General features: G+C 45.3%; 1 protein-coding gene across 14 annotated transcripts in view; it reads left to right on the forward strand.

Moving 5' to 3' along the window:
* FNBP1 (formin binding protein 1) overlaps nucleotides 1-21,872 on the forward strand; it is a 243,885-nt gene that overhangs the window by 204,470 nt on the left and 17,543 nt on the right. For 5 of the 14 annotated variants that reach the window (XM_068248461.1, XM_068248468.1, XM_068248469.1 and 2 more), the window contains 5 exons: nucleotides 9,983-10,092; nucleotides 13,031-13,163; nucleotides 15,058-15,179; nucleotides 16,976-17,115; nucleotides 17,199-21,315. In XM_068248461.1, the coding sequence (XP_068104562.1) occupies nucleotides 9,983-10,092; nucleotides 13,031-13,163; nucleotides 15,058-15,179; nucleotides 16,976-17,115; nucleotides 17,199-17,377 (684 nt within the window). In that variant the 3' untranslated portion in view covers nucleotides 17,378-21,315. Of the gene's footprint in view, nucleotides 1-9,982; nucleotides 10,093-13,030; nucleotides 13,164-15,057; nucleotides 15,180-16,975; nucleotides 17,116-17,198; nucleotides 21,317-21,872 lie in introns of those variants that run through there. The other 9 variants (XM_068248470.1, XM_068248471.1, XM_068248475.1 and 6 more) reach the window with 6 other exon arrangements.

Raw genomic sequence — 21,872 nt, forward strand, 5'->3', positions numbered from 1 at the left:
TCTTGACTCGTAAGTCGAGGGGCCACAAGCGTATCTTTTTTACACGTTCCCGTCTGCAATAGCGCTACTGGGGACTGGAACACGAAGAATGATACACGTGGCTAGAGCCGGGCAGTGGCCAGGTGGCAAAACCGAAAGTAGCTGGAGGCGGGAGAACGGAGGATCGCGGAGGACCGGCGCGGGACAGGACGGCTGCTAAGCCCCAGGTAAGTGAAACAGTTTGTTTTTAAAGGGATACTGTAGGGGGGTTGGGGGAAAATGAGTTGAACTTACCCGGGGATTCTAATGGTCCCCCGCAGACATCCTGTGCCCGCTCAGCCACTCACCGATGCTCCGGCCCCGCCTCCGGTTCACTTCTGGAATTTCAGACTTTAAAGTCTGAAAACCACTGCACCTGCATTGCCATGTCCTTGCTCCAGCTGATGTCACCAGGAGCGTACTACGCAGGCCCAGTATGGTCTGTGCCTGCTCAGTACGCTCCTGGTGACAACAGCGGGAGCGAGGACACGGCAACGCAGGCGCAGTGGTTTTCAGACTTTAAAGTCTAAAATTCCAGAAGTGAATCGGAGGCGGGGCCCGAGCATCGGTGACTGGCTGTGCAGGCACAGAACATCTGCGGGGGACCATTAGAAGCCCCGGGTAAGTTAAACTCGTTTTCCCCCGACCCCCCCTACAGTATCCCTTTAAATCTTCTTCAGTTCCGTTTTAAAGTGACTCTGAAGTAATCGTGGGTGATGTGAACTGGACATACGATGATGGCGTATACGATCAGGGGTTACCTTCAGCAAATACTGCGCACAAATAATTTTATTTTCGTGTGCAAGAGCTACATCCAAGAAAGATACATGTGGAACTCCTATACATAAACTCGAATATTGTGCAAAAGTTTGTTTATTTCAGTAATTCAGCTTAGAAGGGGAAACTAATATATGAAAAAGGAACCCTTTGCAGGTGATTTGGATTAATTAGCTTATTAGATGTTTGACGCTTTGAACCTAGATTATTGATGAACATTATCACAATATTCTAATTGTCTGAGATTTTGATTTTGAGGTTCTCATAATCATCAAAATTACAACAAAGGCTTGAAATATCTCGCTTTGAATGTAATGAGTCTATCCTATATAATAATAGGCAACTGTCCCTGCGTGCAGCAGGGACAGTTGCCTCTGTGTAGCTGGGTCCGTGTTTTTTGCTACTGAGCATGTGCGCAGCACTGACCCAGCCTCACACACACAGGAGGACAGGGACGGAGCCAGACGGGCGTGTGAGCGGGCGGCCGGGTGTGCGGCAGGAGCGCGCGCAGGTGTGCGGCGCGTGTAGACAGACCTAGCCCGGTTTTTAAACGGTCTAAGGTCACTCGTTTTATATATTAGGTTCACCTTTTAAATTGAATTTATTGAAATAAATGTACTTTTGCATAATATTCAAATTTTTCAAGTTTCACCTGTATTGCTGTTGTAAAGAGTGTGAGGATGAAGCCCCTCCCCTTTCACCTCTCATACGTCTCTATTGATCCTTTATTGTATGTATGGATGGCTGTGCTGGCCAATGGGAAACCAGAACAGCTCAACTTACTTTTACTTCCACTTGCATTTTTTTCAGTCTTTGGAACTGGTAAAATCATTTAGACATGCAGTTTTCTGTGTAGGTAACTTCTGATTTTGTAGTTGTTAGTTATCTATGCAGGTTATATTGCACACATTTACTTCAGTGGCACTTTAATGTGCATATTCTTACAAGATGGTACAACTAAAATGGAGCATATGATTAAGAAATACATGTTCAGAGGTTAGCTTGATTGAAGACTAAATGTCAGAATGATCAGAGGTTCAGGACAGTAGTAAATTTTTATTTTCTGCAAAACATTTGGATGGGCTGTACCTCTTCCATGACTATAGTATTGGTCCTTTAATATGCTGGGTAGTTTTATTAAAAACAGAAAATTTCAGAACTTTTATTTTCACATTATATTTCATTATAGTGTACCTGCTTGTTTCTCTGAAAGCACTGATCATTCTGACATGAAATATCCTCTGATTATATAGCTTCTATCGCAGCCTCAGCACCTGTTGCCCAGGGTTGTGACAGGTTACCTTAAATGTACCCTCTCATAGGTACTTGGTATCAGTGGATATTATTTTAGACATTATTTGCTAAAAAGGAAGTTGCAGTGAATACAGGTTGGTCAGATCTGGTCATGGTGTGGACAATATGATCTGTTTCAGACTGTTTTGCTCCTTGGCCCAATCTGGTCATGTATGGGCATCTTGCAAACGAACCTAAGGCGAACCTCCGGTAACAAAACACATACCTATCGAAGAAGAAGGAAAGCCTCTGGACCCTGTAGAGGCTTTCTGTTTCCTCCTATGGTCATACTCACGCAGTACCGCAACACTCGTTTTTGAAGAGGTGCACAGCCTGATTTCTTTGTGGGGGGAGGCGGGGTCTGCGAGCGGCAATGGAGGGGAGGAGGGCAGCATAAGAAGCCTTTACAGGAGCCAGAGGCTTCCCCTTAAGTATGTGTTTTTGACAGTAAAGTTCACCTCAGGTACACATTAAAGCCCTGGTTCAGACTCCCATATTTTAAGGCATATGGTAGAAACTTTGCATTCATTAGCATTGCACAATGTATTGAGCGTCGCATATCTGTACTTGCAGTAAACATATTGAAAGTACCTGGCTGGCTGCAACCTGTAGCTCCATTTCCTGGTGAGAATGCAGGACAAATGTTATTGGACAGAAAGCTGTCCAGACTCCTCCCCCAACCCATCATCACCCACACATAAAATGGCCACAAAGCAACTCAGAAGAGGTAGCTGACAATGGCCTCAATTCACTAAGATCATGCTGGAGATAATAAGGCAAGAGAAAACTTACCTCCACACGTGAGAGAGTTATCTTACCTCTTCATTCCTTAAAGGGATACTGTAGGGGGGTCGGGGGAAAATGAGCTGAACTTACCCGGGGCTTCTAATGGTCCCCCGGAGACATGCTGTGCCCGCGCAGCCGCTCACCCATGCTCCGGCCCGCCTCCGGTTCACTTCTGGAATTTCTGACTTTAAAGTCAGAAAACCACTGCGCCTGCGTTGCCGTGTCCTCGATCCCGCTGATGTCATCAAGAGCGCACAGCACAGGCCCAGTATGGTCTGTGTCTGCACAGTACACTCCTGGTGACATCAGCGGGAGCGAGGACACGGTAACGCAGGCGCAGTGGTTTTCTGACTTTTAAGTCAGAAATTCCAGAAGTGAACCGGAGGCGGGGCCGGAGCATTGGGGAGTGGCTGCGCCAACATAGGATGTCTGCGGGGGACCATTAGAAGCCCCGGGTAAGTTCAGCTCATTTTCCCCCGACCCCCCTACAGTATCCCTTTAAGTTACCTCTCCTGTAGTTAATTTACCTCCTCTGTAGTTAATTTACCTCCTCTGTAGTTATTTTCACATGCAGCTAATTAACAGCCTGTCTTTAACTCTGGAGTTATTTTAAGGATTGGAGAGTTAATTTAAAGACAGAAGAGTTAACTTTAGGCTTGCCTGAGGTAAAATGTTTCCTGAATACTACATGCCTTATCACCATGGTAATAACTCTAGAAGAGTTATTAAAGACAGGAGATAAGTTTAGTGAATTGAGGCCAATGTCTTCACTTTACTTCACCCACCTCCTCCCATCTGCTAAGAGATTTAGGCCCGGTTCACACTTGCAGTTCTCTGCCAAACGGACCGGATGACCTGACCGGATCCGGATCGGAACCGTACGGTTCTGATCCGGATCCGGTCAGGTTGCATCAGGTGTTCATCAGGATGCGATCCGGATCCGTTTGGCAAAAGTTAGTACAAACCAAATAAAATGTTGGGGTCTGGGAGGTCAGCAGAAGGGGGACCTGTGGAATCAGGCCCTCCGCTGTTTAGCACTCACCTCCACCTCCGACATGCTGCCAACATCTCCAGCTCGTTTAAAGTCACTGCTGATCCACTCCAAAATGCTTGCCCATGTGTCCCCATCCAAAATCGCCGCAACAATCCGCATAGGAAGTGGGGTAGAACATCCGGATTTTTAGCCAGTGTGTTGTGCGCTCTCCGGTTCTCATTGCTTTGTATTGGCCGGATGGTGCAGTCCGGCTCCGCCCTGGATACGGCTGCCGGAGGAGCCGGACCAAAAAATAGCGCATGTTGGGTCTTATGCCGGAGTCCGGTTCCGGTCCGGATCCGATCCGGACGAAACGGACGCATGTGAACACACGCATAGGCTTTCATTGCTATGCCGTGCGTCCGTTCCGTCCGTCCCGCATGCGGTCTGGCTCCGGCACGGCGATTCCGGACGGCGCCCGCTAATGTGAACCGGGCCTAAGTGGGAAAGTGAGAGCTGTAGTTGGAGACCACCCACTCTGCTGTCAGCTCTATGCTTACTGGAGGGATTTTTGGTTCACATGACCGACTTTTCCTAGAGAATTTCTTTAGAACAGCTGCATTAAATATGCAACTTGTTTGAATAATAGCTTAATCCCCTATTCAACTTTATTGCCGATTAAAATATCTGGTAGTTTAAACTTCAATATTAAATTTTTAAAAAATATTTCCTTTATTTTACGTCATATTTCCCTTGATATGTCTAGACAGAACAGGAGATAGATACGTAGATTGATCTAAAGGCACCCATTAACGATACAGTATATCCTGTGGATGCGATTAATCAATCAGATTTGCAAGATCGTATGTAATCAGAAGGTAATTATCGATTGGTCCTATAAATGGGTCAATTAGGCCACTTTCTGTCTTCAGATACGATCGTAAAATCTAACATTCTGGTCGACTAAATTCTGTATTCCAATCGACCATAGAATCGTTTCATGTCAATGTTCTCCACATATTTCATGCTTTTCTGTACAGTTCGATCTTAAAGAAAAACATGTGAGGTGTGTATGGCATATTTTTAGATACTTCATCTAGGGGAAGCGTCTGGACCCTAAAGAGGATTCACCCATGTCGTTCCAGTGCTGGTACCCCTGAAGTGTAGCCTCCTTGCGCAAGCGCGATGGCTTCGTCCCGCCTGGCTTTCTTCGGCAATTGCCAACCCGGATTGGGTCCATGCTACTTGCGTCTGTATAGTAGTGCACAAGAGATCCGCACACTCACTGTAGACCAAGTCCACTTTTATTCAAAAATCGTGATACAATTCCATTCCATAGACCAACAATTCGTTTTGGGGCCCCTGGGGGTCCCCTTTGTCAAGATAGCAACACAGAATGGTGATATGTTGCCTTGACAAAGGGGCCCCGAAACGAATCATTGGTCTATGGAATGGAATTGTGCCACGATTTTTGAATAAAAGTGGACTTGGTCTACAGTGAGTGTGCGGATCTCTTGGATTTTTGTGGACTACCGCTCTGGTCCTGCAAGGGGTGTGCAACTCTTCTTCTTCTGAATGTGCATAGTAGTGCAGACCCGATCCAGCCGGACATGCGCGCAAAGCCGATATGAGTCAACATCCAGATTTTCAGAGGTCCCACTGCTGGAACAAGTCTGCAGAGGGCGATGGAGGAAGTCTCTTTGGGATCCAGAGGCTTCCTCCTCCCAAGGTAAGTACCCCATAGGAGCAATTTTTAGCGCTACATGTACCCTTTACAAGTCTGATTGGATGATCGCATCTGGGGAAACTACTGTACCATGGGCACCTTAATCCATTGATAGGATCTGGCTTGTTTTTACTGTAAATAAACAATTTGCAGAGGCTTGGTCATCCTATAATGCCTGGAGAAATGGTGGAAAGTGCTGGGAAACCACAGCATTGATTCACAATTCACTTTGGTTGTGTCAGAGAAATGCCTCCTGGATTTCATTTGGCAGAAATGGATACTGATCCTTGCACTGTAGCAAGGACGTAATTACATATCATGGGTGTCCAGTTTTCTCACTCTTTCCCTTGCTTACCCCTGGAGATCCTCAGTCTGAAGGCCCATCTTGCAAGGGTTTTATGACAAGTATGGACATCGTAATCTCCAAACCCATAACAAGTGTAGCTTAAAAACACCCGATCTGGATGATAGACCCCTTTATGAGTGGGAGTGAAGTAGTAGATGTGCACCTTTACAGCTCTGGTGCACTCCTGCGGTCTCAGAGGCTGCTCCCCTATAGTTAGGCCCCTGCACTATGGTATATATCTTGCTGTACATCTACCTCTGTTAGGGCTATGGCCCACTAGAGCGCTTTTAGCCACACTTTGGAATCCAAAAGCTCTAGGTTAATGAAAGTCAATGGGGGCAAAACCACATTTGAGAAGGTCCATCATATTTTTGGGAATGATTGCACTCCAATTCAAAAGATAGGAACACTGCAAAATCACTACAAAAAAAACTGCACACCGTAGTGTGCACACCCGCGGGAAATGCAAGCACTTGCTTCTAAAAGCGCTGAAAATGGCTTCTGAAATCGCTGTGCAAATCGCTGAGTGTTTGCGATGGCGATTTGCAAACGCAAATGGGCACCCAACCTTAGTGATTCTTTACAGTGGCTTGTACAATAGTAGGCAGCCATCTGCATTCAGCTTGTAAAAATAATAGAGAAATCCAGAGCACACCATACTGTAGTATTTTTGTCCATTATGGTAGAAAAGAGTATAAGATACTCACAAAGGTAGGTTGCTGACAAGCACCACTTTCAAGGCGTTAGGGGAACTTCACCCGTCCCCTCGGGGTTGATTAAGGTGTCGCTCTCTGTAGGCAGGAAGAACGGGGGTAGACCCCTCCACCAATGGTGGACTAGTGATACTTTTATCAGAAACACAGACGCACCAAAAGGATAAAACTATGTTCAAATAAAAAAAATAAGGGAATATGTACTCGCCTCCCCATAGAAGATTCAACAAGATAAACTTTTCAAAAATATTCTTTAATAATATACTCCAATAATTGCAACACATTTTGTGGGACACAGCCCACTTCATCAGGCAGTGGATCGCTTAGATAACAGATCAGCTGCTCCTGTTTCACTGCCTGAGGAAGTGGGCTGTGTCCCACGAAACGCATCACAATTATTGGAGTACATTATTAAAGAATATTTTTGAAATGTTTACCTTGTTGAATCTTCTATGGGGAGATGAGTACCTCTTCCCCTATTTTTAATTCCAACATTGTTTTATCCTTTTGGCGCCTCTGTGTCTCTGCATTCAGCTGCTTATCGTCTTCTTCATACAGGGGTCTCCTGTGTGCCAGATACAGGAGCAGATGCCTGGGCACACACAGGGTGATAGGAGAAGGTAGGCGTGGGCTCAGAGATGGAATGTGGTGGGAGCTGACCAGCAGCAGATCTGACATTGCTGAGAAATGTCACTGCAGCGGACTGGAATATAACTGAACTGACTCCCACACTGAGCCACCATGAGCTGATCTGGGCCAAGCTGCTCCATGCCGGGCACATTACAGCTTACAGCTGCTGTTGGCCTACCTTGTACAGAACGGGAGAGAACAATCACGCCAGCTCGTTTTGTTGATTGTATTTCATTATAGAGTGGCTGATTGTATTTATAGGGTTACTGATTGCTAGGAAGAGATCCAGTTTTCTCTAGCTTTCAGCTTAATGATAATGAGACAAAGGCATTGTTCTCTGCTTTGTGTCTGGAATGAAGAGACAGTTCTGAGGCTGCTAAGGATAAAAGGCTTCTGTAGGAAAGGCGTAGGGTGCCATCTAGTGCCTAAGCTGCTTATTACAGCCAAACGTTATTGGTTAGCTCTGTGTAGCAGCAGATTAGTTATTCCCTCACAGTGCACTTTCCAGGAATGCCATGCTGATGTTGTGGTGAGGCCTTCCTTTGCCCTCAGTTCAGTTTCATTTCTTTCTGGCATGGATTTCACAAGATGTTGGAAACATTAAAGTGTACTCGAGGCGTATGTGTTGAGGAGCATCTCACCAGTCATGGCTGTGACCTCTGGAACCCTCTCGGCTAGGGATTTGTCAAGCAGTGCCCATGGTTGCACTCCCATCCATGAACCAGCACAGCGACACTGTGCGGGTGAAGGACACCTCTTGCCTGCGCATCAGCACTGAGCTGATAAGGTTGGGCTTTTAACACCAAGCCCAAGCAGGCTCCATGCTACTGCGCAGGTGCAAGATGTCCTGTGCCTGCGCAGTGCGGCGACATTGTTCTTGGACGGGAGCCCGGATGCGAACTTCCTCGGGGTCCCAGAGGTGGTTGGGAGGAGGATGTAGGAAGCCTTTGGGGGGGATCGAGAGGCTTCACCTCTACCAAGTTAAAGGACAACTGAAGTGAGAGGAATATGGAGGCTGCTATATTTATTTCCTTTTAAAGCTGATCCAAGATGAAAATCTAACTATAACAAGTAACTTGTCTATATATCTTATCTAAAGTTTAGATCGTTTACACAGCAAATCTAGCTGCAAACATCTTTAATAGAATATGATTATTTCTTCCTGTGATACAGTGACAGCAGCCATGTTGTTTGTAAACATTACACAGAGGCAGGCGTATCTGCAGCCTGTGAAAAAAACCTAATCCCCCCCCCCCTCCTCCTCCCCTCTGCCTCTGAAATCTCTGGCTAGTAATACCTCCCCCTCCTCCTGCCCAGACTGAGCTCCCATGAGCCCTTGCTACTGTCTGAAAATGCCTTGGCTCTCTGAAAACCTGTGGGCGTGGCTTGTTTAGTTTATAGGGAATTACAGTAAAAAAACAAAAAAGTATTTAGCTTGAGGAATGCCCTATAAACAGCAGAAAAGGAACACAATTATGTAATGAGTAAAAGTTCATCCCGGATCCACTTTAAAGTAAAATACCAGCTGCCTGGCTATCCTTCTGATCCCCCGCCTCTAATACATTAAGGCATAGACCCTGAACAAGCATGCTGCATATCAGGTGTTTCTGACCTTTATTGTCAGATCTGACAAGATTAGCTGCACGCTTGTTTCTGGTGTTATTTAGACACTACTGCAGCCAAATAGATCAGCAGGGCTGCCAGGCAAATGGTTTTGTTTAAGAGGAAATAAATATGTCAGCCTCCATACACCTTTCACTTCAGGTGTGCTTTAGGTATCTGCATTTCGCTCCTTACAATCTCACAGGTTTGCTTTTAAAGGGAACCAGAGACGTTGGGGGGAAGCTTTTATACATACCTGGGGCTTCCTCCAGCCCCATACTCACGGATCGCTCCCACGCCGCCGTCCTTTGCTGCCTGGATCCGCCGGTACCGGGTCCCGTCATTGCTGCCAGTCGGCCGGCAGACGCGGCCAAATGTCCGCATCACACGGTGCTCCCTCCATATATGTACGCATGAGGTTGCCTACTGCGCAGCCTCATGCGGGTATGGAGGGAGCCCCTGTGATGCGGACAATTGGCCACGTCGGCCGGAAGTGACGGGACCCGGTACCGCCGATACAGGAAGCGGAGGATGGCGGCGTGGGAGCGATCCAGGCTTATGAGGCTGGAAGAAGCCCCGGGTATGTATAAAAGCTTGTTCTATTTTTTCATAACGTTCCTCTCTGGTTCCCTTTAAAGGTTGAGATGGGGTTATTCTAATAACCCTCATGCAATGACAGTGGTGCTGAATGTGTCAACCTATCACCCAGTACATTTTAGAAGAGAAATTCACAGTGTTGTGAATTCTCAGGGTAAGCAAAGGTAATTTAGTATCAGTAAGATCACAGGGTTACTATACTTAGAGAGTATATGATACAAAAGAGGGAATTAATCTATAAAATCATCAATTCTATATTTTTTTAAAGTAGTGCTCAGTTTATCATTACTTTTTTCAAAACTACTATCAATCTCTTTTAATTGGCTGATCAAGTCTTTACTGTTGTACCGCTTGGGATCTGGGAATCACTAGCCTGTGGTGTTGTGAAAATCATTCTTTGGTTTGCTTGTTTGGCTCCTCCTCTTCCTGTGTTTCAGCATGTTATGATGCATGATGCTAGCTAGTGCATGCTGTAGGAGCGGATGGTAAACATGACGTTATAGTGCTTTGGTTTCCTGCAGGGGGCAACGCCGGAGGACTTCAGCAACCTGCCACCGGAGCAGAGGCGGAAAAAGCTGCAGCAAAAGGTGGACGAACTGAACAAGGACATCCAAAAAGAGATCGATCAGAGGTGGGCACCGCTTTAAAGCGCAACTAAAATGTCATAACACATATGAACCGTAAATAGATACCCGTCCATGCAGCTTGTTGGGGGGGGGCTGCTTTCTCTTGCACAGACACCTTGTAGAACAGACTGTCCATTGTCCCTCTTCCATTTTTTTAATCCAACATCACAGAAACTCGTGAACGAGGATTTATAAGCACTGCACACCCTTTTAAGTGAACGCAATGTGATAGTGTAATGGAAGCTGTCATGTTATGGCAATTATTTTTAGTCAAGTTAGCTGGGTAATTTTTTATCAGATATATATTTTGGACTGAAACCATATCTGAAGTAACATGGGGAGGTAAACAGGAGTACCTACAGTACCAGTCCTAGCAAAAACTTGATTAATGTCCCTTTTTACGCCCTTTCTTTATTGTAATGCTGGGAATACACGGTTCGTTTTCATTTCCGACATGTCCGATCTCCCGCCCGATCGTTTCGCTGCTCGATTTGTGATAGCAGTGAATGGAAAAAGAGAAGAACAACGAGCAGAAGATAAGAGAATCGACTGCGGAATCGAGCAGCGAAACGATCAAACAGGAGAAAAATGAGACGCGTATGCCCAGCATCAGTCTTATGTGCATTTATCTATACCAGTGATGGGTAACCTTGGCACTCCAGCTGTGTCAAAACTACAAACCCCATCATGCCTCCCCGAGTTATGCTTAAAGCTGTCAGAGTATTGCAGTGCCTCATGGGACTTGTAGTCCCACCATAGCTGGAGTGCCAAGGTTAGCCATCACTGATCTATACAAATGAGGCAGTGGAATGCAGCATTGACTTTCCCAAAAAGCCAGAAGCCAAAACTACATTATTATTATTATTATTTATTGTATGTATAAAGCGCCAACATATTACGCAGCGCTGAACATTAATTTAGGTTACAGACAATATTTAGGGGTGACATACAGCAATATGACAATACAGGAATAATAGAAAACCAGATCACACAGCACAGTATGAGTGCCAGGTAATGCTTAGTCAGTCACTGGATTGAGCATGGAGATTAGGCAAGTTAGGTACACTCAGATGCATAGCATGGGTTCACAGTAATGGTGGTGCATGATCAGGTAGGACACAAAAGGAGGAGGACCCTGCCCAAAGGCTTACAATCTAGAGGGAGAGGTAAGGACACGAACGGTAGGGGACTAGAGTTCAGCTGTAGGTTTAGAGCACTTGTGAGGGGTAGTAGGCCAGAGTGAAAAGGTGAGTTTTGAGGGCTTTCTTGAAGATGTTAAAGGAGGGGGCTGCCCTAATGGGTGGAGGTAGGGAGTTCCATAGTGTTGGAGCAGCTCTTGAGAAGTCCTGGAGGCGTGCATGGGACTGGGTGATGCGGGGGGCGGTTAGGCGAAGTTCATTGGAAGAGCGGAGTGAGCGGCTAGGTGTGTACCTCTGAGTAAGATCGGAAATGTAGGTTGGACAGGTTTTGTGGACAGATTTGTAGGTCAGACACAGTATCTTGAATTTGATTCTGGACTGGATAGGAAGCCAGTGGAGGGATTCTAGGAGGGGATCTGCCGTGGTGGAGCGATGGGAGCAGTGGATAATTCTGGCTGCCGCATTCATGATGGACTGCAGTGGGGCTGTTCGGGTCATAGGGAGACCAGACAGCAGGGCATTGCAGTAGTCAAGGCGGGAAATTATGAGGGCATGGATGAGGAGTTTGGTGGTGGCAGAGGTCAGGAAAGGGCGAATCTTACAGATGTTACGAAGGTGGAAGTTGCAGGACTTTGTGAGGATTTGGATGTGGGAAGTGAAGGAGAGTGCGGAGTCCAGGGTGACACCCAGACAACGGGCTTGAGAGGTAGGGCGAATGGTAGTGTGGTTAACAGTGACATGCACATCTGGGAGGTTCATGGATGGCCGGGGTGGGAAGATCATAAATTCCGTTTTGTCTAGATTTAGTTTCAGGAACCTAGCGGACATCCAGGAGGAGATGGCTGATAGGCAGGAGGAGACCTTGTCCATGGTAGTGGTGGATATGTCAGGGGTGTGGAGGTAGATCTGGGTGTCATCTGCATACAGATGATAGTTAAAACCCATGGAGGAGATAACCTTGCCAATGGAGGATGTGTATAGGGTGAACAGTAGGGGGCCAAGGACCGAACCTTGGGGGACTCCCACCGAGAGGTGGTTGGGGGTGGACGAGGACTCATTGAAGGCGGTCGTGAAGGAGCGGTTGGAGAGGTAGGATGAAAGCCAGGACAGGGCGAGATCGTGAATGCCCAAGGACTGGAGGGACTGGAGGAGTAGGGGATGATCTACTGTGTCAAAAGCTGCTGAAAGGTCAAGGAGGAGGAGAATGGAGTATTTACCTTCAGCTTTAGCTAAGGCAAGGTCATTGACCACTTTGGTGAACTACATGCGGAAACGCTGCTGGTAACAAGACAGGGCTGGTGTAAGACTATCATATCTTTTGTTTAGCAGCTGAATGAAGATGTTACATCACACTTACATGGTTGCTGTTAACAATTTTGTCTTAAAATTCATCCCTTGATTGGAAATAAGTATGAGAGATTGCAGGAAAGTTCGATTTACCATTATTACTACACACACACGTTTAATAAACTCACGTTTATTTTCAGTTCAGGTTTGCTTTAAGATATCTGCATCTATATTTTTCCCTGTGTGGCCTATATAATTTTCGGGGTTTTCATGTTTACATATCATTGTGAGCAACAATAACTGAAGCTCATAGCAATTCATCCACTTATTTTTCTAGTGCAAATTAAAATAACAAGCTGATGTTTTGATTGATTGCAGTTTATTCTGGAGGATTTTTTTCGTCTCTTGTAACCCCATACACACTCCTAGGAGTTCTGGTTCCCCATGAGCTTGCTGGGTAATCTGTAGTTCTGTCTGGTCAGTAGATAAATAACTTATGTTTCAATTGCCAACACAGAGACGCCTTGACGAAGATGAGGGACGTCTATCTGAAGAATCCACAGATGGGAGACGCGACCAGTGTGGGCCATAAGTTAACAGAGATTGGAAATAACATTGAGAAACTGCGGGTGGAAGTACAAAAGTTTGAAGTGAGTATAAACGTCCTTCATTTATTACAGGACTGAGTTCTATAGTCCATAGCAAGAGGTTTTGAATGAGGATGATGCCTTTTATTGGCTAACTTAAAAGAATAAGAGTAAGCAAGCTTTCGGCTGTATAGCCTTCGTTGGGTTTCAGTCCTTTTTGCCGAAAGCTTGCTTACTCTTATTCTTTTAAGTTAGCCAATAAATGATTTAATCCTGACTCAAAACTTCTTGCTTTTACTGATGGCTAACACGGTATAGTACCCTATTGCTACTGCTATAGTCCATAGGAATACTTTCCTATTGTCTTAACCGACTACTGAATTGCATCCGTCACCAGTGGCGTAGCTATGGGCCCTGGTGCAAGTTTTACATTGGGGCCCCCCAAAAGCTCTTTATACATAAAATTGATACCGCGCACCAAAACCTGCCAAAGATGACCACAGTGTCAGAGGTGAAAGCAGAGGATGGGGAACAGCTTGTTAATGATAACCACTATTCAAAGCGTCTATAGAAGTGATTATTATCATCACAGGACCAATAAAAAGCTAATAATGCGATTGAGGAAGACCCCCCTCGGGGCCCCTCTGGTTTAAGGGCCCCAGTGTGGTCGCAACCTCTGCACCCTCTAATGCTACACTGCTGTCCGTCACCCCTTGCTTTTTCTAAACCGAATTGTCCCAACCTTCTGTGATCATTTTCATGATATAAGGTCTGGGACCCACTTTAGCAGCGTCTTTGGATCGCCGACAATCGCCAGCGATTCCAGAAAGTGCTTTGCCAAGAGACGTCAATGGAGGGGAGCTAGAGCGATTGTGATTAGGACAAATCACAATTGCTCCACCTGCATCATTTTTGAAGTGCTTCTGCTCCAATACAAGGTGTAGAAGCGCTGCAAAATTTTTGAATCGCTGTTCAAAAGCAATGCCGCGATGGGTGTTTAACCCTCCTGGCGGTAACCCCGAGCTGCGCTCGGGCTAGCCGCCGCAGGGCCCGGGAGGATTTTTTTAAAATAAAATTTGCTCTATATGCTTAAGCTAGCACTTGGCTAGCTAACTATGTCCCCAAAATTTCGCCGCTTTCCACTGATCCCCCCCCATCAATTGCCGCCGTAATACGTACCCCCCAGGGATCCCGCGATGGGGCAGCCTCCCAATCAGCTCCAGGCTTCGCTATGGGGGAGGATCGGGACTGCGCATGACGCCGATGACGTCAGACGTCCTGTCCGATCGGCGCCATAGTGACGAGTGAAGTTGAATGGTGAAGCTGCGGCTCTCGCGGGATCGCGGAGGAGTAAATATTGCCGGCGGCGATCGGGGGTTTAGTTAGGTGTGGCGGGGCTTGGGGACATAGTTAGCTAGCCAAGTGCTAGCTAAACCATTCAAAAACACATTTTATTTTTTAAAAAATCCTCTCGCAGACACAGCCTCTGAAACTGCGTACCGCCAGGGAGGTTAAATAAAGTTTTAGTTGCATGCTGAGTCTCTCTGTTTCCATGTGTGCTGGTTTCCAGTGCATAGCCCCGCCCCTTGCACAGAAGCGATGACATTTTGTGCAATGGGGCCAGACAATGCTCCAGAAGCCAGTGCAGAGGAACACAGAGACCCGGCATATACGGAAACTTAAAACTTTATTCACATGAACAGAATGCAAATCGCAAGTGCTGCACAGTTCCACCTACACACTGGCGCTGATAAATCGAGCTGCAAATCACGGCCAACATCCATGCACAAACCGATTAAACTTTTTCAAGCGCTGCTCTCAGTGGGTTCCTGGCCTAAGAGTACATTATCTATTAAAGATTGCAGCGCTGCACCTCACTCCAACTCACCGATGATATGTATGCAGGATCTGTGCAGGTCATATGATGATAGTCTGATAAAATATGGGCTTTTTGCAGGGATGGTTGGCAGAAGTGGAGGGAAGGCTTCCTGCCCGCAATGACAGTTCCCGACGACAAAGCGCACTGTACGAAACACAAAATGCTGCCCCAGTCAATAACTGCGCCCAGGACCGAGAGAGGTACAGTATATCGGGTGTGAGGGGACTTTATTGTAGCCAAATATGGTACAGAGATGCTTTTCTTCCACGCAGAATTTGAGGTCATATCATAGCCAGAATCTAGACCTTTGGAGATTTTTGTATTAGAGACTGAGACTCACAATCACTGTACAGCTGCACACTGTAAAATGTACATAAGGATGGAGTAAAAGTGTATGTATGATAAAACAAGGACTAGTGAAATGAGAAGGGACATATGGAGGCTGCCATGTTTCCAATGCACATTGCCTTGCTGTCCTGTTTATTCCCTTCCTCTAATACTTTTAGCCAAGGACCCTGAACAGGCATGCAGAATAAATGTTTGACTGGAATTGCAGCATGCTTGTTTCAGGTGTGTGATTCAGACACTACTGATGCCTGAAAGATCAGCAGGATGCCAGGCAACTGGCATTGTTTAATAGGAAATGAATATGGCCGCCTCCATATCCCTCCCACTTCAGGTGCCCTTTAAATAAAGTAAGAGGTAGAAACAACAAGAGGTAAAGGGTGTCCAAGAAGCTGTATGTAACATGCTGGTATGAGCCTCACTACTGTAGATATTGGACGATAAAACACTTGCCATGTCAGTAACTGGCTACAGTACCCAAGGACAGGTTATACATTTATCCAAATAGGTTGACTTTTAGGTTTAAGTTGCTGTTTCAATGTTTTCAATGGTGGGGATTGCCAATCAGATTGTGTAAGTTCTGGAGGATAATAGAAACTCATGAAAAGTCCTGTATGTCGCAGTGAGAATGGGTGACTCGAGTAGATGTATCTATGCTCTGTCCTCTGTCCACATACATGCGCCCCACTTGTTTGCTGGCATATAAGTGGCTGCTTGAATGACATCACACGCGCCCACGTTACGCCGGCAACCACGAGGCACGCATATGTGGACAGTGCCAGGGGTGGACACCGACAAGTAAAGTGAACTGCATCGGTCACTGGAGAGGGGAGAGCACATTTTACATTGGGGGGAGGGGGGACAGATGTGGCATCACAAGGCCAATCCCCAAGAGATGTCATGCTGAAATCGAACGGTGTATTGGTCTGCGGTGTTTGGGCAGGAAACAGATCTCTCTCTGATCAGATACAATCAAAGAGATCTGTCTCTTGGTCGATCTGCCCTTACATCGTCTGATGTATGGGCACCTTTAGGGCCCCTTCCAAATAGGGATCGCAAAAGGCTAGCAAAATTACTAGTGTCTTGCAGCATAGATTTTTGTTTATTTATTTTGCGATTCGTGCGTATTTTTAATTGTACATTTTCACGTTTTTCGGAGCGATCGTGATTCAGTTTTTTTTAACAATCCAATCGCTCTCAAACAGCGAAAAAATGCTGCATGCACCACGATTGTGTTTACCACGAATCATCTACGTTTGTGGCATATACTTAGAGCTACACTAGCACTTTTAAAAGCGCTAGCTATCGCCGGCGATTCAACGGTAAACGCCCGCAGATTGCCCTAGTGTGAATGGGCCCTTAGTCTTATAAACTAGCACTCCTTACCTGTTCATCATGAATTGGCCATCATTATCTGTTTATTTAATGAATTAGCCGTCCTTATAGTTGAGGTGAAAATGAATAAGATGAAACAATTTAAAGGAAAAGCTTTGTGAATCAAAGCCATTGTTCTATTAATCTTAGAGATGGAAAATTCAGCCCCCGTAACTTCTCTCCCGAGATATCCTTATGACCTGCCGCATAAGGTGCAGCGCCCTCTGATGGTCTTGGAGTCTGTGGCTATAGTGATTCTATGCTTTTCTCTCTTGAGCAGCCCAGATGGCAGTTACACAGAAGATCAGAGCCAGGAGACGGAGGTGAAGGTGACACCCACAGAATTTGATGACGATTTCGATGACGAGGAGCCCCTTCCGACAATAGGAACCTGTAAAGCCTTATACCCCTTTGACGGTAATAAAATCATACGTTCCTCTGAGTAATAACATGCATCTCAATATCTTTTGATGTTTCTGATTCTGACCTCGTCCCTCTAGGTGAAAATGAAGGAACCATATCTGTAGCAGAAGGTGAAATACTGAACGTCATAGAGGAGGACAAAGGTGATGGGTGGACGCGAATCCGCAGGAGCGAGGAAGAGGAGGGTTATGTCCCAACGTCCTACATCGAAGTTTATTTGGACAAAAATGCCAAAGGTGCCAAGACTTACATCTAACCTCATCTGCCTGTCTGTGAGGGGGCTTCACCCTCCTCTGTTTTTATACTTTGGCACTTGCTTACATGTCCCAGTGGTTGGCACTGGTTAGCTTGGTCCTTGGCACTTGGTGCATGAAGACCAGTAAAGGGAGCTAAAAGTATCATGTCCATTTCCCACCCAAGAGTCTATAATAACTTGTATTTCATCAGTCATACAAAACCTGTTTTAGATGAGTCCTCGTAGATTTGTTGTTATTGGCTACTCTCCATACAGATAATCCCTTTCTGAAATTTCATACACATCATCTGTCCACCATTATAGACCCTGGACATCACTTGTTATTCTTAATTAATTCAGCATTCAGTAAATATGGCACCCAGAGGGGTACCTAAGGTTGTCTATCCGACCATAAAACCGTAGAGTGGCTTCTCATGGAGACTGCTAGGTGCCACGGATTTAAGACTGTAGGTAGATGTGGTTTAGCAATGGCCTCTTCTTTTGCCCTCATGAACACCTAAGCATATATGGGAGATGATAGACCATTGGTCTAAAAATTCAACCTATCTGCCAAAACCCTTCCGTATTGCTTTTATCACAAATCTCCATCTTCAGGAACTGAAACAAAGTTGTGAATAGGTAATATTTAGACCTACTGTATAAATTGTTAAAAATTGTTCTTGGACTGAATTCTTGTTGGACTGAAGGTCTTCTTTGAACTGTGGACATTCTTGCCCAGATTTGTCATCTACTATGATGGCAGTTCCAAACCAATAACCGTCAGTTCTTCCACTCTTTCTTTTTACCTATAATGAGCATCCCTGACTGTTTCAAAAGCCAGCGTCATAAATATGCATACCTTATTGGACCACTATATCTACTGTTAAAATATTCATTTGTAGAAGTTGGCAATCCTTTGCAAAGTTCCTTCACTCACCCAGACTTTGGTGTGCGCGCTGTCTCAGAATTCTGGAACTCACTGGCTGATGCATACCGGTGGGTTGGTCTAGGCTATATCTGGATTGGTTTCGCAGTGGGTGGGGAGTTCAGGTGGATCTGGTAGTGTGAGGTCAATGTTTCCTTTTTTTTTATTTGTAGGCAGTGGTAAGCGCTAAGGAGAGTTCTTCACTAGCATCCCATTTTAAGGATCTCTTGGACCTGACCTTTTCCCACCCCACATACCTGGACTACCTTTAACTTTAATACCTCCTTTTACCCCTCTCCCATGTCTAATTTTAGCCATAATCCTTGCTTGCTACCATTTTCAGAAAGCATTAACCTTAAAGTGACACTGAAGCAAAATAAACTTACGAAATAATGAATTATATATGTAGTACGGATAGTTAATAGAACATTAATAGCAAAGAAAAGAGGAACATTTTGGCACAGTCCACATAGTGTGTTTACTGCGGTAACTGAGGTGTTACGTATACTGGGTAAGCTGGATGCCCAGGCGGATGGATGTTATGGAAAGACAGGCAGCTAGCAGCTATTTCTCCTCCCGCTGGATGCCTGTTCAGAGCTCTGTCAGAGCGGCAGGACAGGAAACAGCTGTTAGTGGCCCTGTACATGAGTGCCTCTTCAGTTATTTCAGTAAACACCCCCTGCAGCTGTTCATGTGGACAACACCCAACATTTTCATCCACAAATAATTATAGCTAACCTTAACCTAGCTCTAAGGGCTCTTCTCTACAGCCTTCTAAAGGCAGTAAATTCAGGTGTTGATGCTCAGTATCGGCAGTAGACAGGCGCCCCCCCCATAGAGTCACATCTGAGCACAGACACGGGTAGCACCACCATGTGAGAGGCCTGGTGTTGCAAATGCTGCCATTGCACTGCATTTTAATTGCACCAGAATGGCGCTCGTGGGTGGCAGGTGGGACGCTGTACTGCCCAACAAGTGCAGAATTCAGCCTCCCATCTGAAAGGGGCCTAAGATAGCCTGAGAACCTCACGTAAATGCCACGGATCAGAGCTCTGTACCAAACAGAACTGCTTTATCCTGTAGCCCATAAGGTACTAATATATTTATATATATATATATTTCTATAGCGCCAACATATTGAGCTGTACAGTGTATATTGGCTTGTCACTAACTGTCCCTCACAGGGGCTCACAATCTAGTCCCTACCATAGTCATATGTCTATGTACTGTATGTATCGTGTAGTGTATGTCTCATAGTCCAGGGCCAATTTAGGGGGAAGCCAATTAACTTATCTGTATGTTTTTGGGGATGTGGGAGGAAGTCTGAATGCCTGGAGGAAACCCACACCGACACAGGGAGAAGATACAAACTCCTTGCAGATTGTGCCCTGGCTGAGATTCAAACCAGGGACCCAGCATTGCACGGCAGGAGCGCTATCCACTATGCCACCATGCTGCTTTTACACATCCAGTGTGTGCTACTCGGCACTTGTACTGAAATGGCCAGGCTGATTGTAACACCTCAGTACAGTAACAAAAATACCAGTATGCAGGGGCGGTTTCATGAAGCTTAGTACTTTTGTTTAGAGGAAACATTGGCTTCAGTTTACAAAGGGCTGTTCGATGAAAAAAAAACAGGTCCGTAAAATACAGCATTCTCAAAATTCACAAGATTTTCATAGTTGCGGTATTAGTTCATAATTTACCCCCCAAAAATTGCTTTAATTCACTAAGCCCTGTTATGTAGAAGTCTCACCAGTGGAGTAGGTTTCTACAGGAAGCTATGTGGACTGGTCTGCATCAGCAGTTCTTGTGTCCTGTGACAGCTTGTTAAAGAGGAGAAGGCTTCCTGCATCAATTTAGATGTGCTTGCATGCTAGTAGAGGTCTCTCTTCTGTGTAGCACTATATAGATCTGTTCATCTAAAGTGATGCAGAAAAGCCTCTTTGAATGTTCTTCTGCGCTGCAGTCTCGCCCACAGGTGCATCTGATCAAATGGGGTGAGAAGCAGGAGGGGAAGGCTCTTCCTATTGGCCCTCTGCTCACTGGTTGGAAACTTCAGCTTGACATGCGGTAACCGCCTTAGTGAATTGACATTTCACTAAATGTTTGGTAAAATCATCTGTTTTCTGCATTACCGCATGCGGTATTGCTTTGTGAATTGAAGCCAAAGTCTGTTAACTTTGAGATGTGGGTTTAAGATGGCTCTGAGCTCACAGACAACCACCACTGGGCCTGTGTGAATGAAGGTTCCCTGTTAAGGTGGGCTTACTCTATATCATGAACATAGGACAGGAGAAATATAGAGGAGTCCTTTAAGCTTTTGCATCAGGTGCTACTAATTTTTAACACTTTTTGTGTTGTCTTTGTTGCTAGTCCATTAAGCAAATACTTGCTATAATCATGTCTTACTACTGAACGTTTTTGTAACCTGAAACTCATACCTACGACTTACCGTATACAATAACAGCAGGGAAATATCAACTACTGATACTTCAAATCTTCAGAAATGTCTGTATTCCCACTTTCAACATCCTGTGCCCTGTAAAAAGTATGATCGACAATTCTGAAACCCGTCTGGGACCGTCCCATGTATTGGAGAAGGTCGGCCGTAGGTTACTGATTGCTTACACTGCCCTATTATATTCTGAAGTTAATATATTGTACATTGTATATAAAATTGCAAAAATTATTTATCCTGTAGAAGATATAATATATATACATATAACAGAAACGATTAATACCTCCAAAGCTAATGGAGCCATGTTCTTGGATGTTTGGCCTACAGCCAGCCATAGTTGGCCATATAATGTGTAGAATTGATTCTTCCAGTACAGTGCTGTCTAACTTCATGGGCAGGGGGTGTGGCTAGCTGTAGGGGGCAGAACATCAATGTCCCTGCTGTGAGAGGGGGGCGGAGCCAAGTGCAAACAAGAGGTGGGCCTGCCAGAGGGGGACTGATACAAAAAATAGTCCAGGCAAGCAAGTGCGGCCCTCAGACCATCAGTTGGACAGCACTGTTCTAGTGAAATAGTATGCATTTTTATTTGGGGGGGGGGGGGGGGGTTTAAAACTCGTTGAGGCCTGTTGGTTGGGTCCCATTTTGACTTATTCTTTGTCATTTTATAACCAAAAGATGCACTTTATTCCTCTGTAAAGGCAATCTTGTTTTAAAATATATAGGGGTTGATTCAATATAACAAATAGCATGCCTTATCAGAGTTAACATACCTTATCAGAGTTGACATGCCTTATCAGAGTTAACATACCGTATCAGAGTTAACATGCCTTATTAGAGTTAACATAAGAAGAAAGGCAGCAGCCTATTGGGCCAATCAAAGTGCAGGGATTATGCCCTTTAAAGTGATGGAGCTATCGTCATTGCCAATTAGCAGGCATAAGTTCGTAGCCCTCGCTATGCGACTCTGATAAGGCACACTAACTCTGACAAGGCATGTTAACGCTGATGAGGCATGCTGTTTGTTATAGTTAATCAACCCCATAATATAGTATAGTTCTAATCCAAATAAATACTATCAGCAATACTGCCTATATAATAAATGCCAGTATAAGAGTAACAGAGCTTGAATT

This window comes from Hyperolius riggenbachi, chromosome 8, assembly GCF_040937935.1.
Source record: "Hyperolius riggenbachi isolate aHypRig1 chromosome 8, aHypRig1.pri, whole genome shotgun sequence".
Taxonomy (NCBI): domain Eukaryota; kingdom Metazoa; phylum Chordata; class Amphibia; order Anura; family Hyperoliidae; genus Hyperolius; species Hyperolius riggenbachi.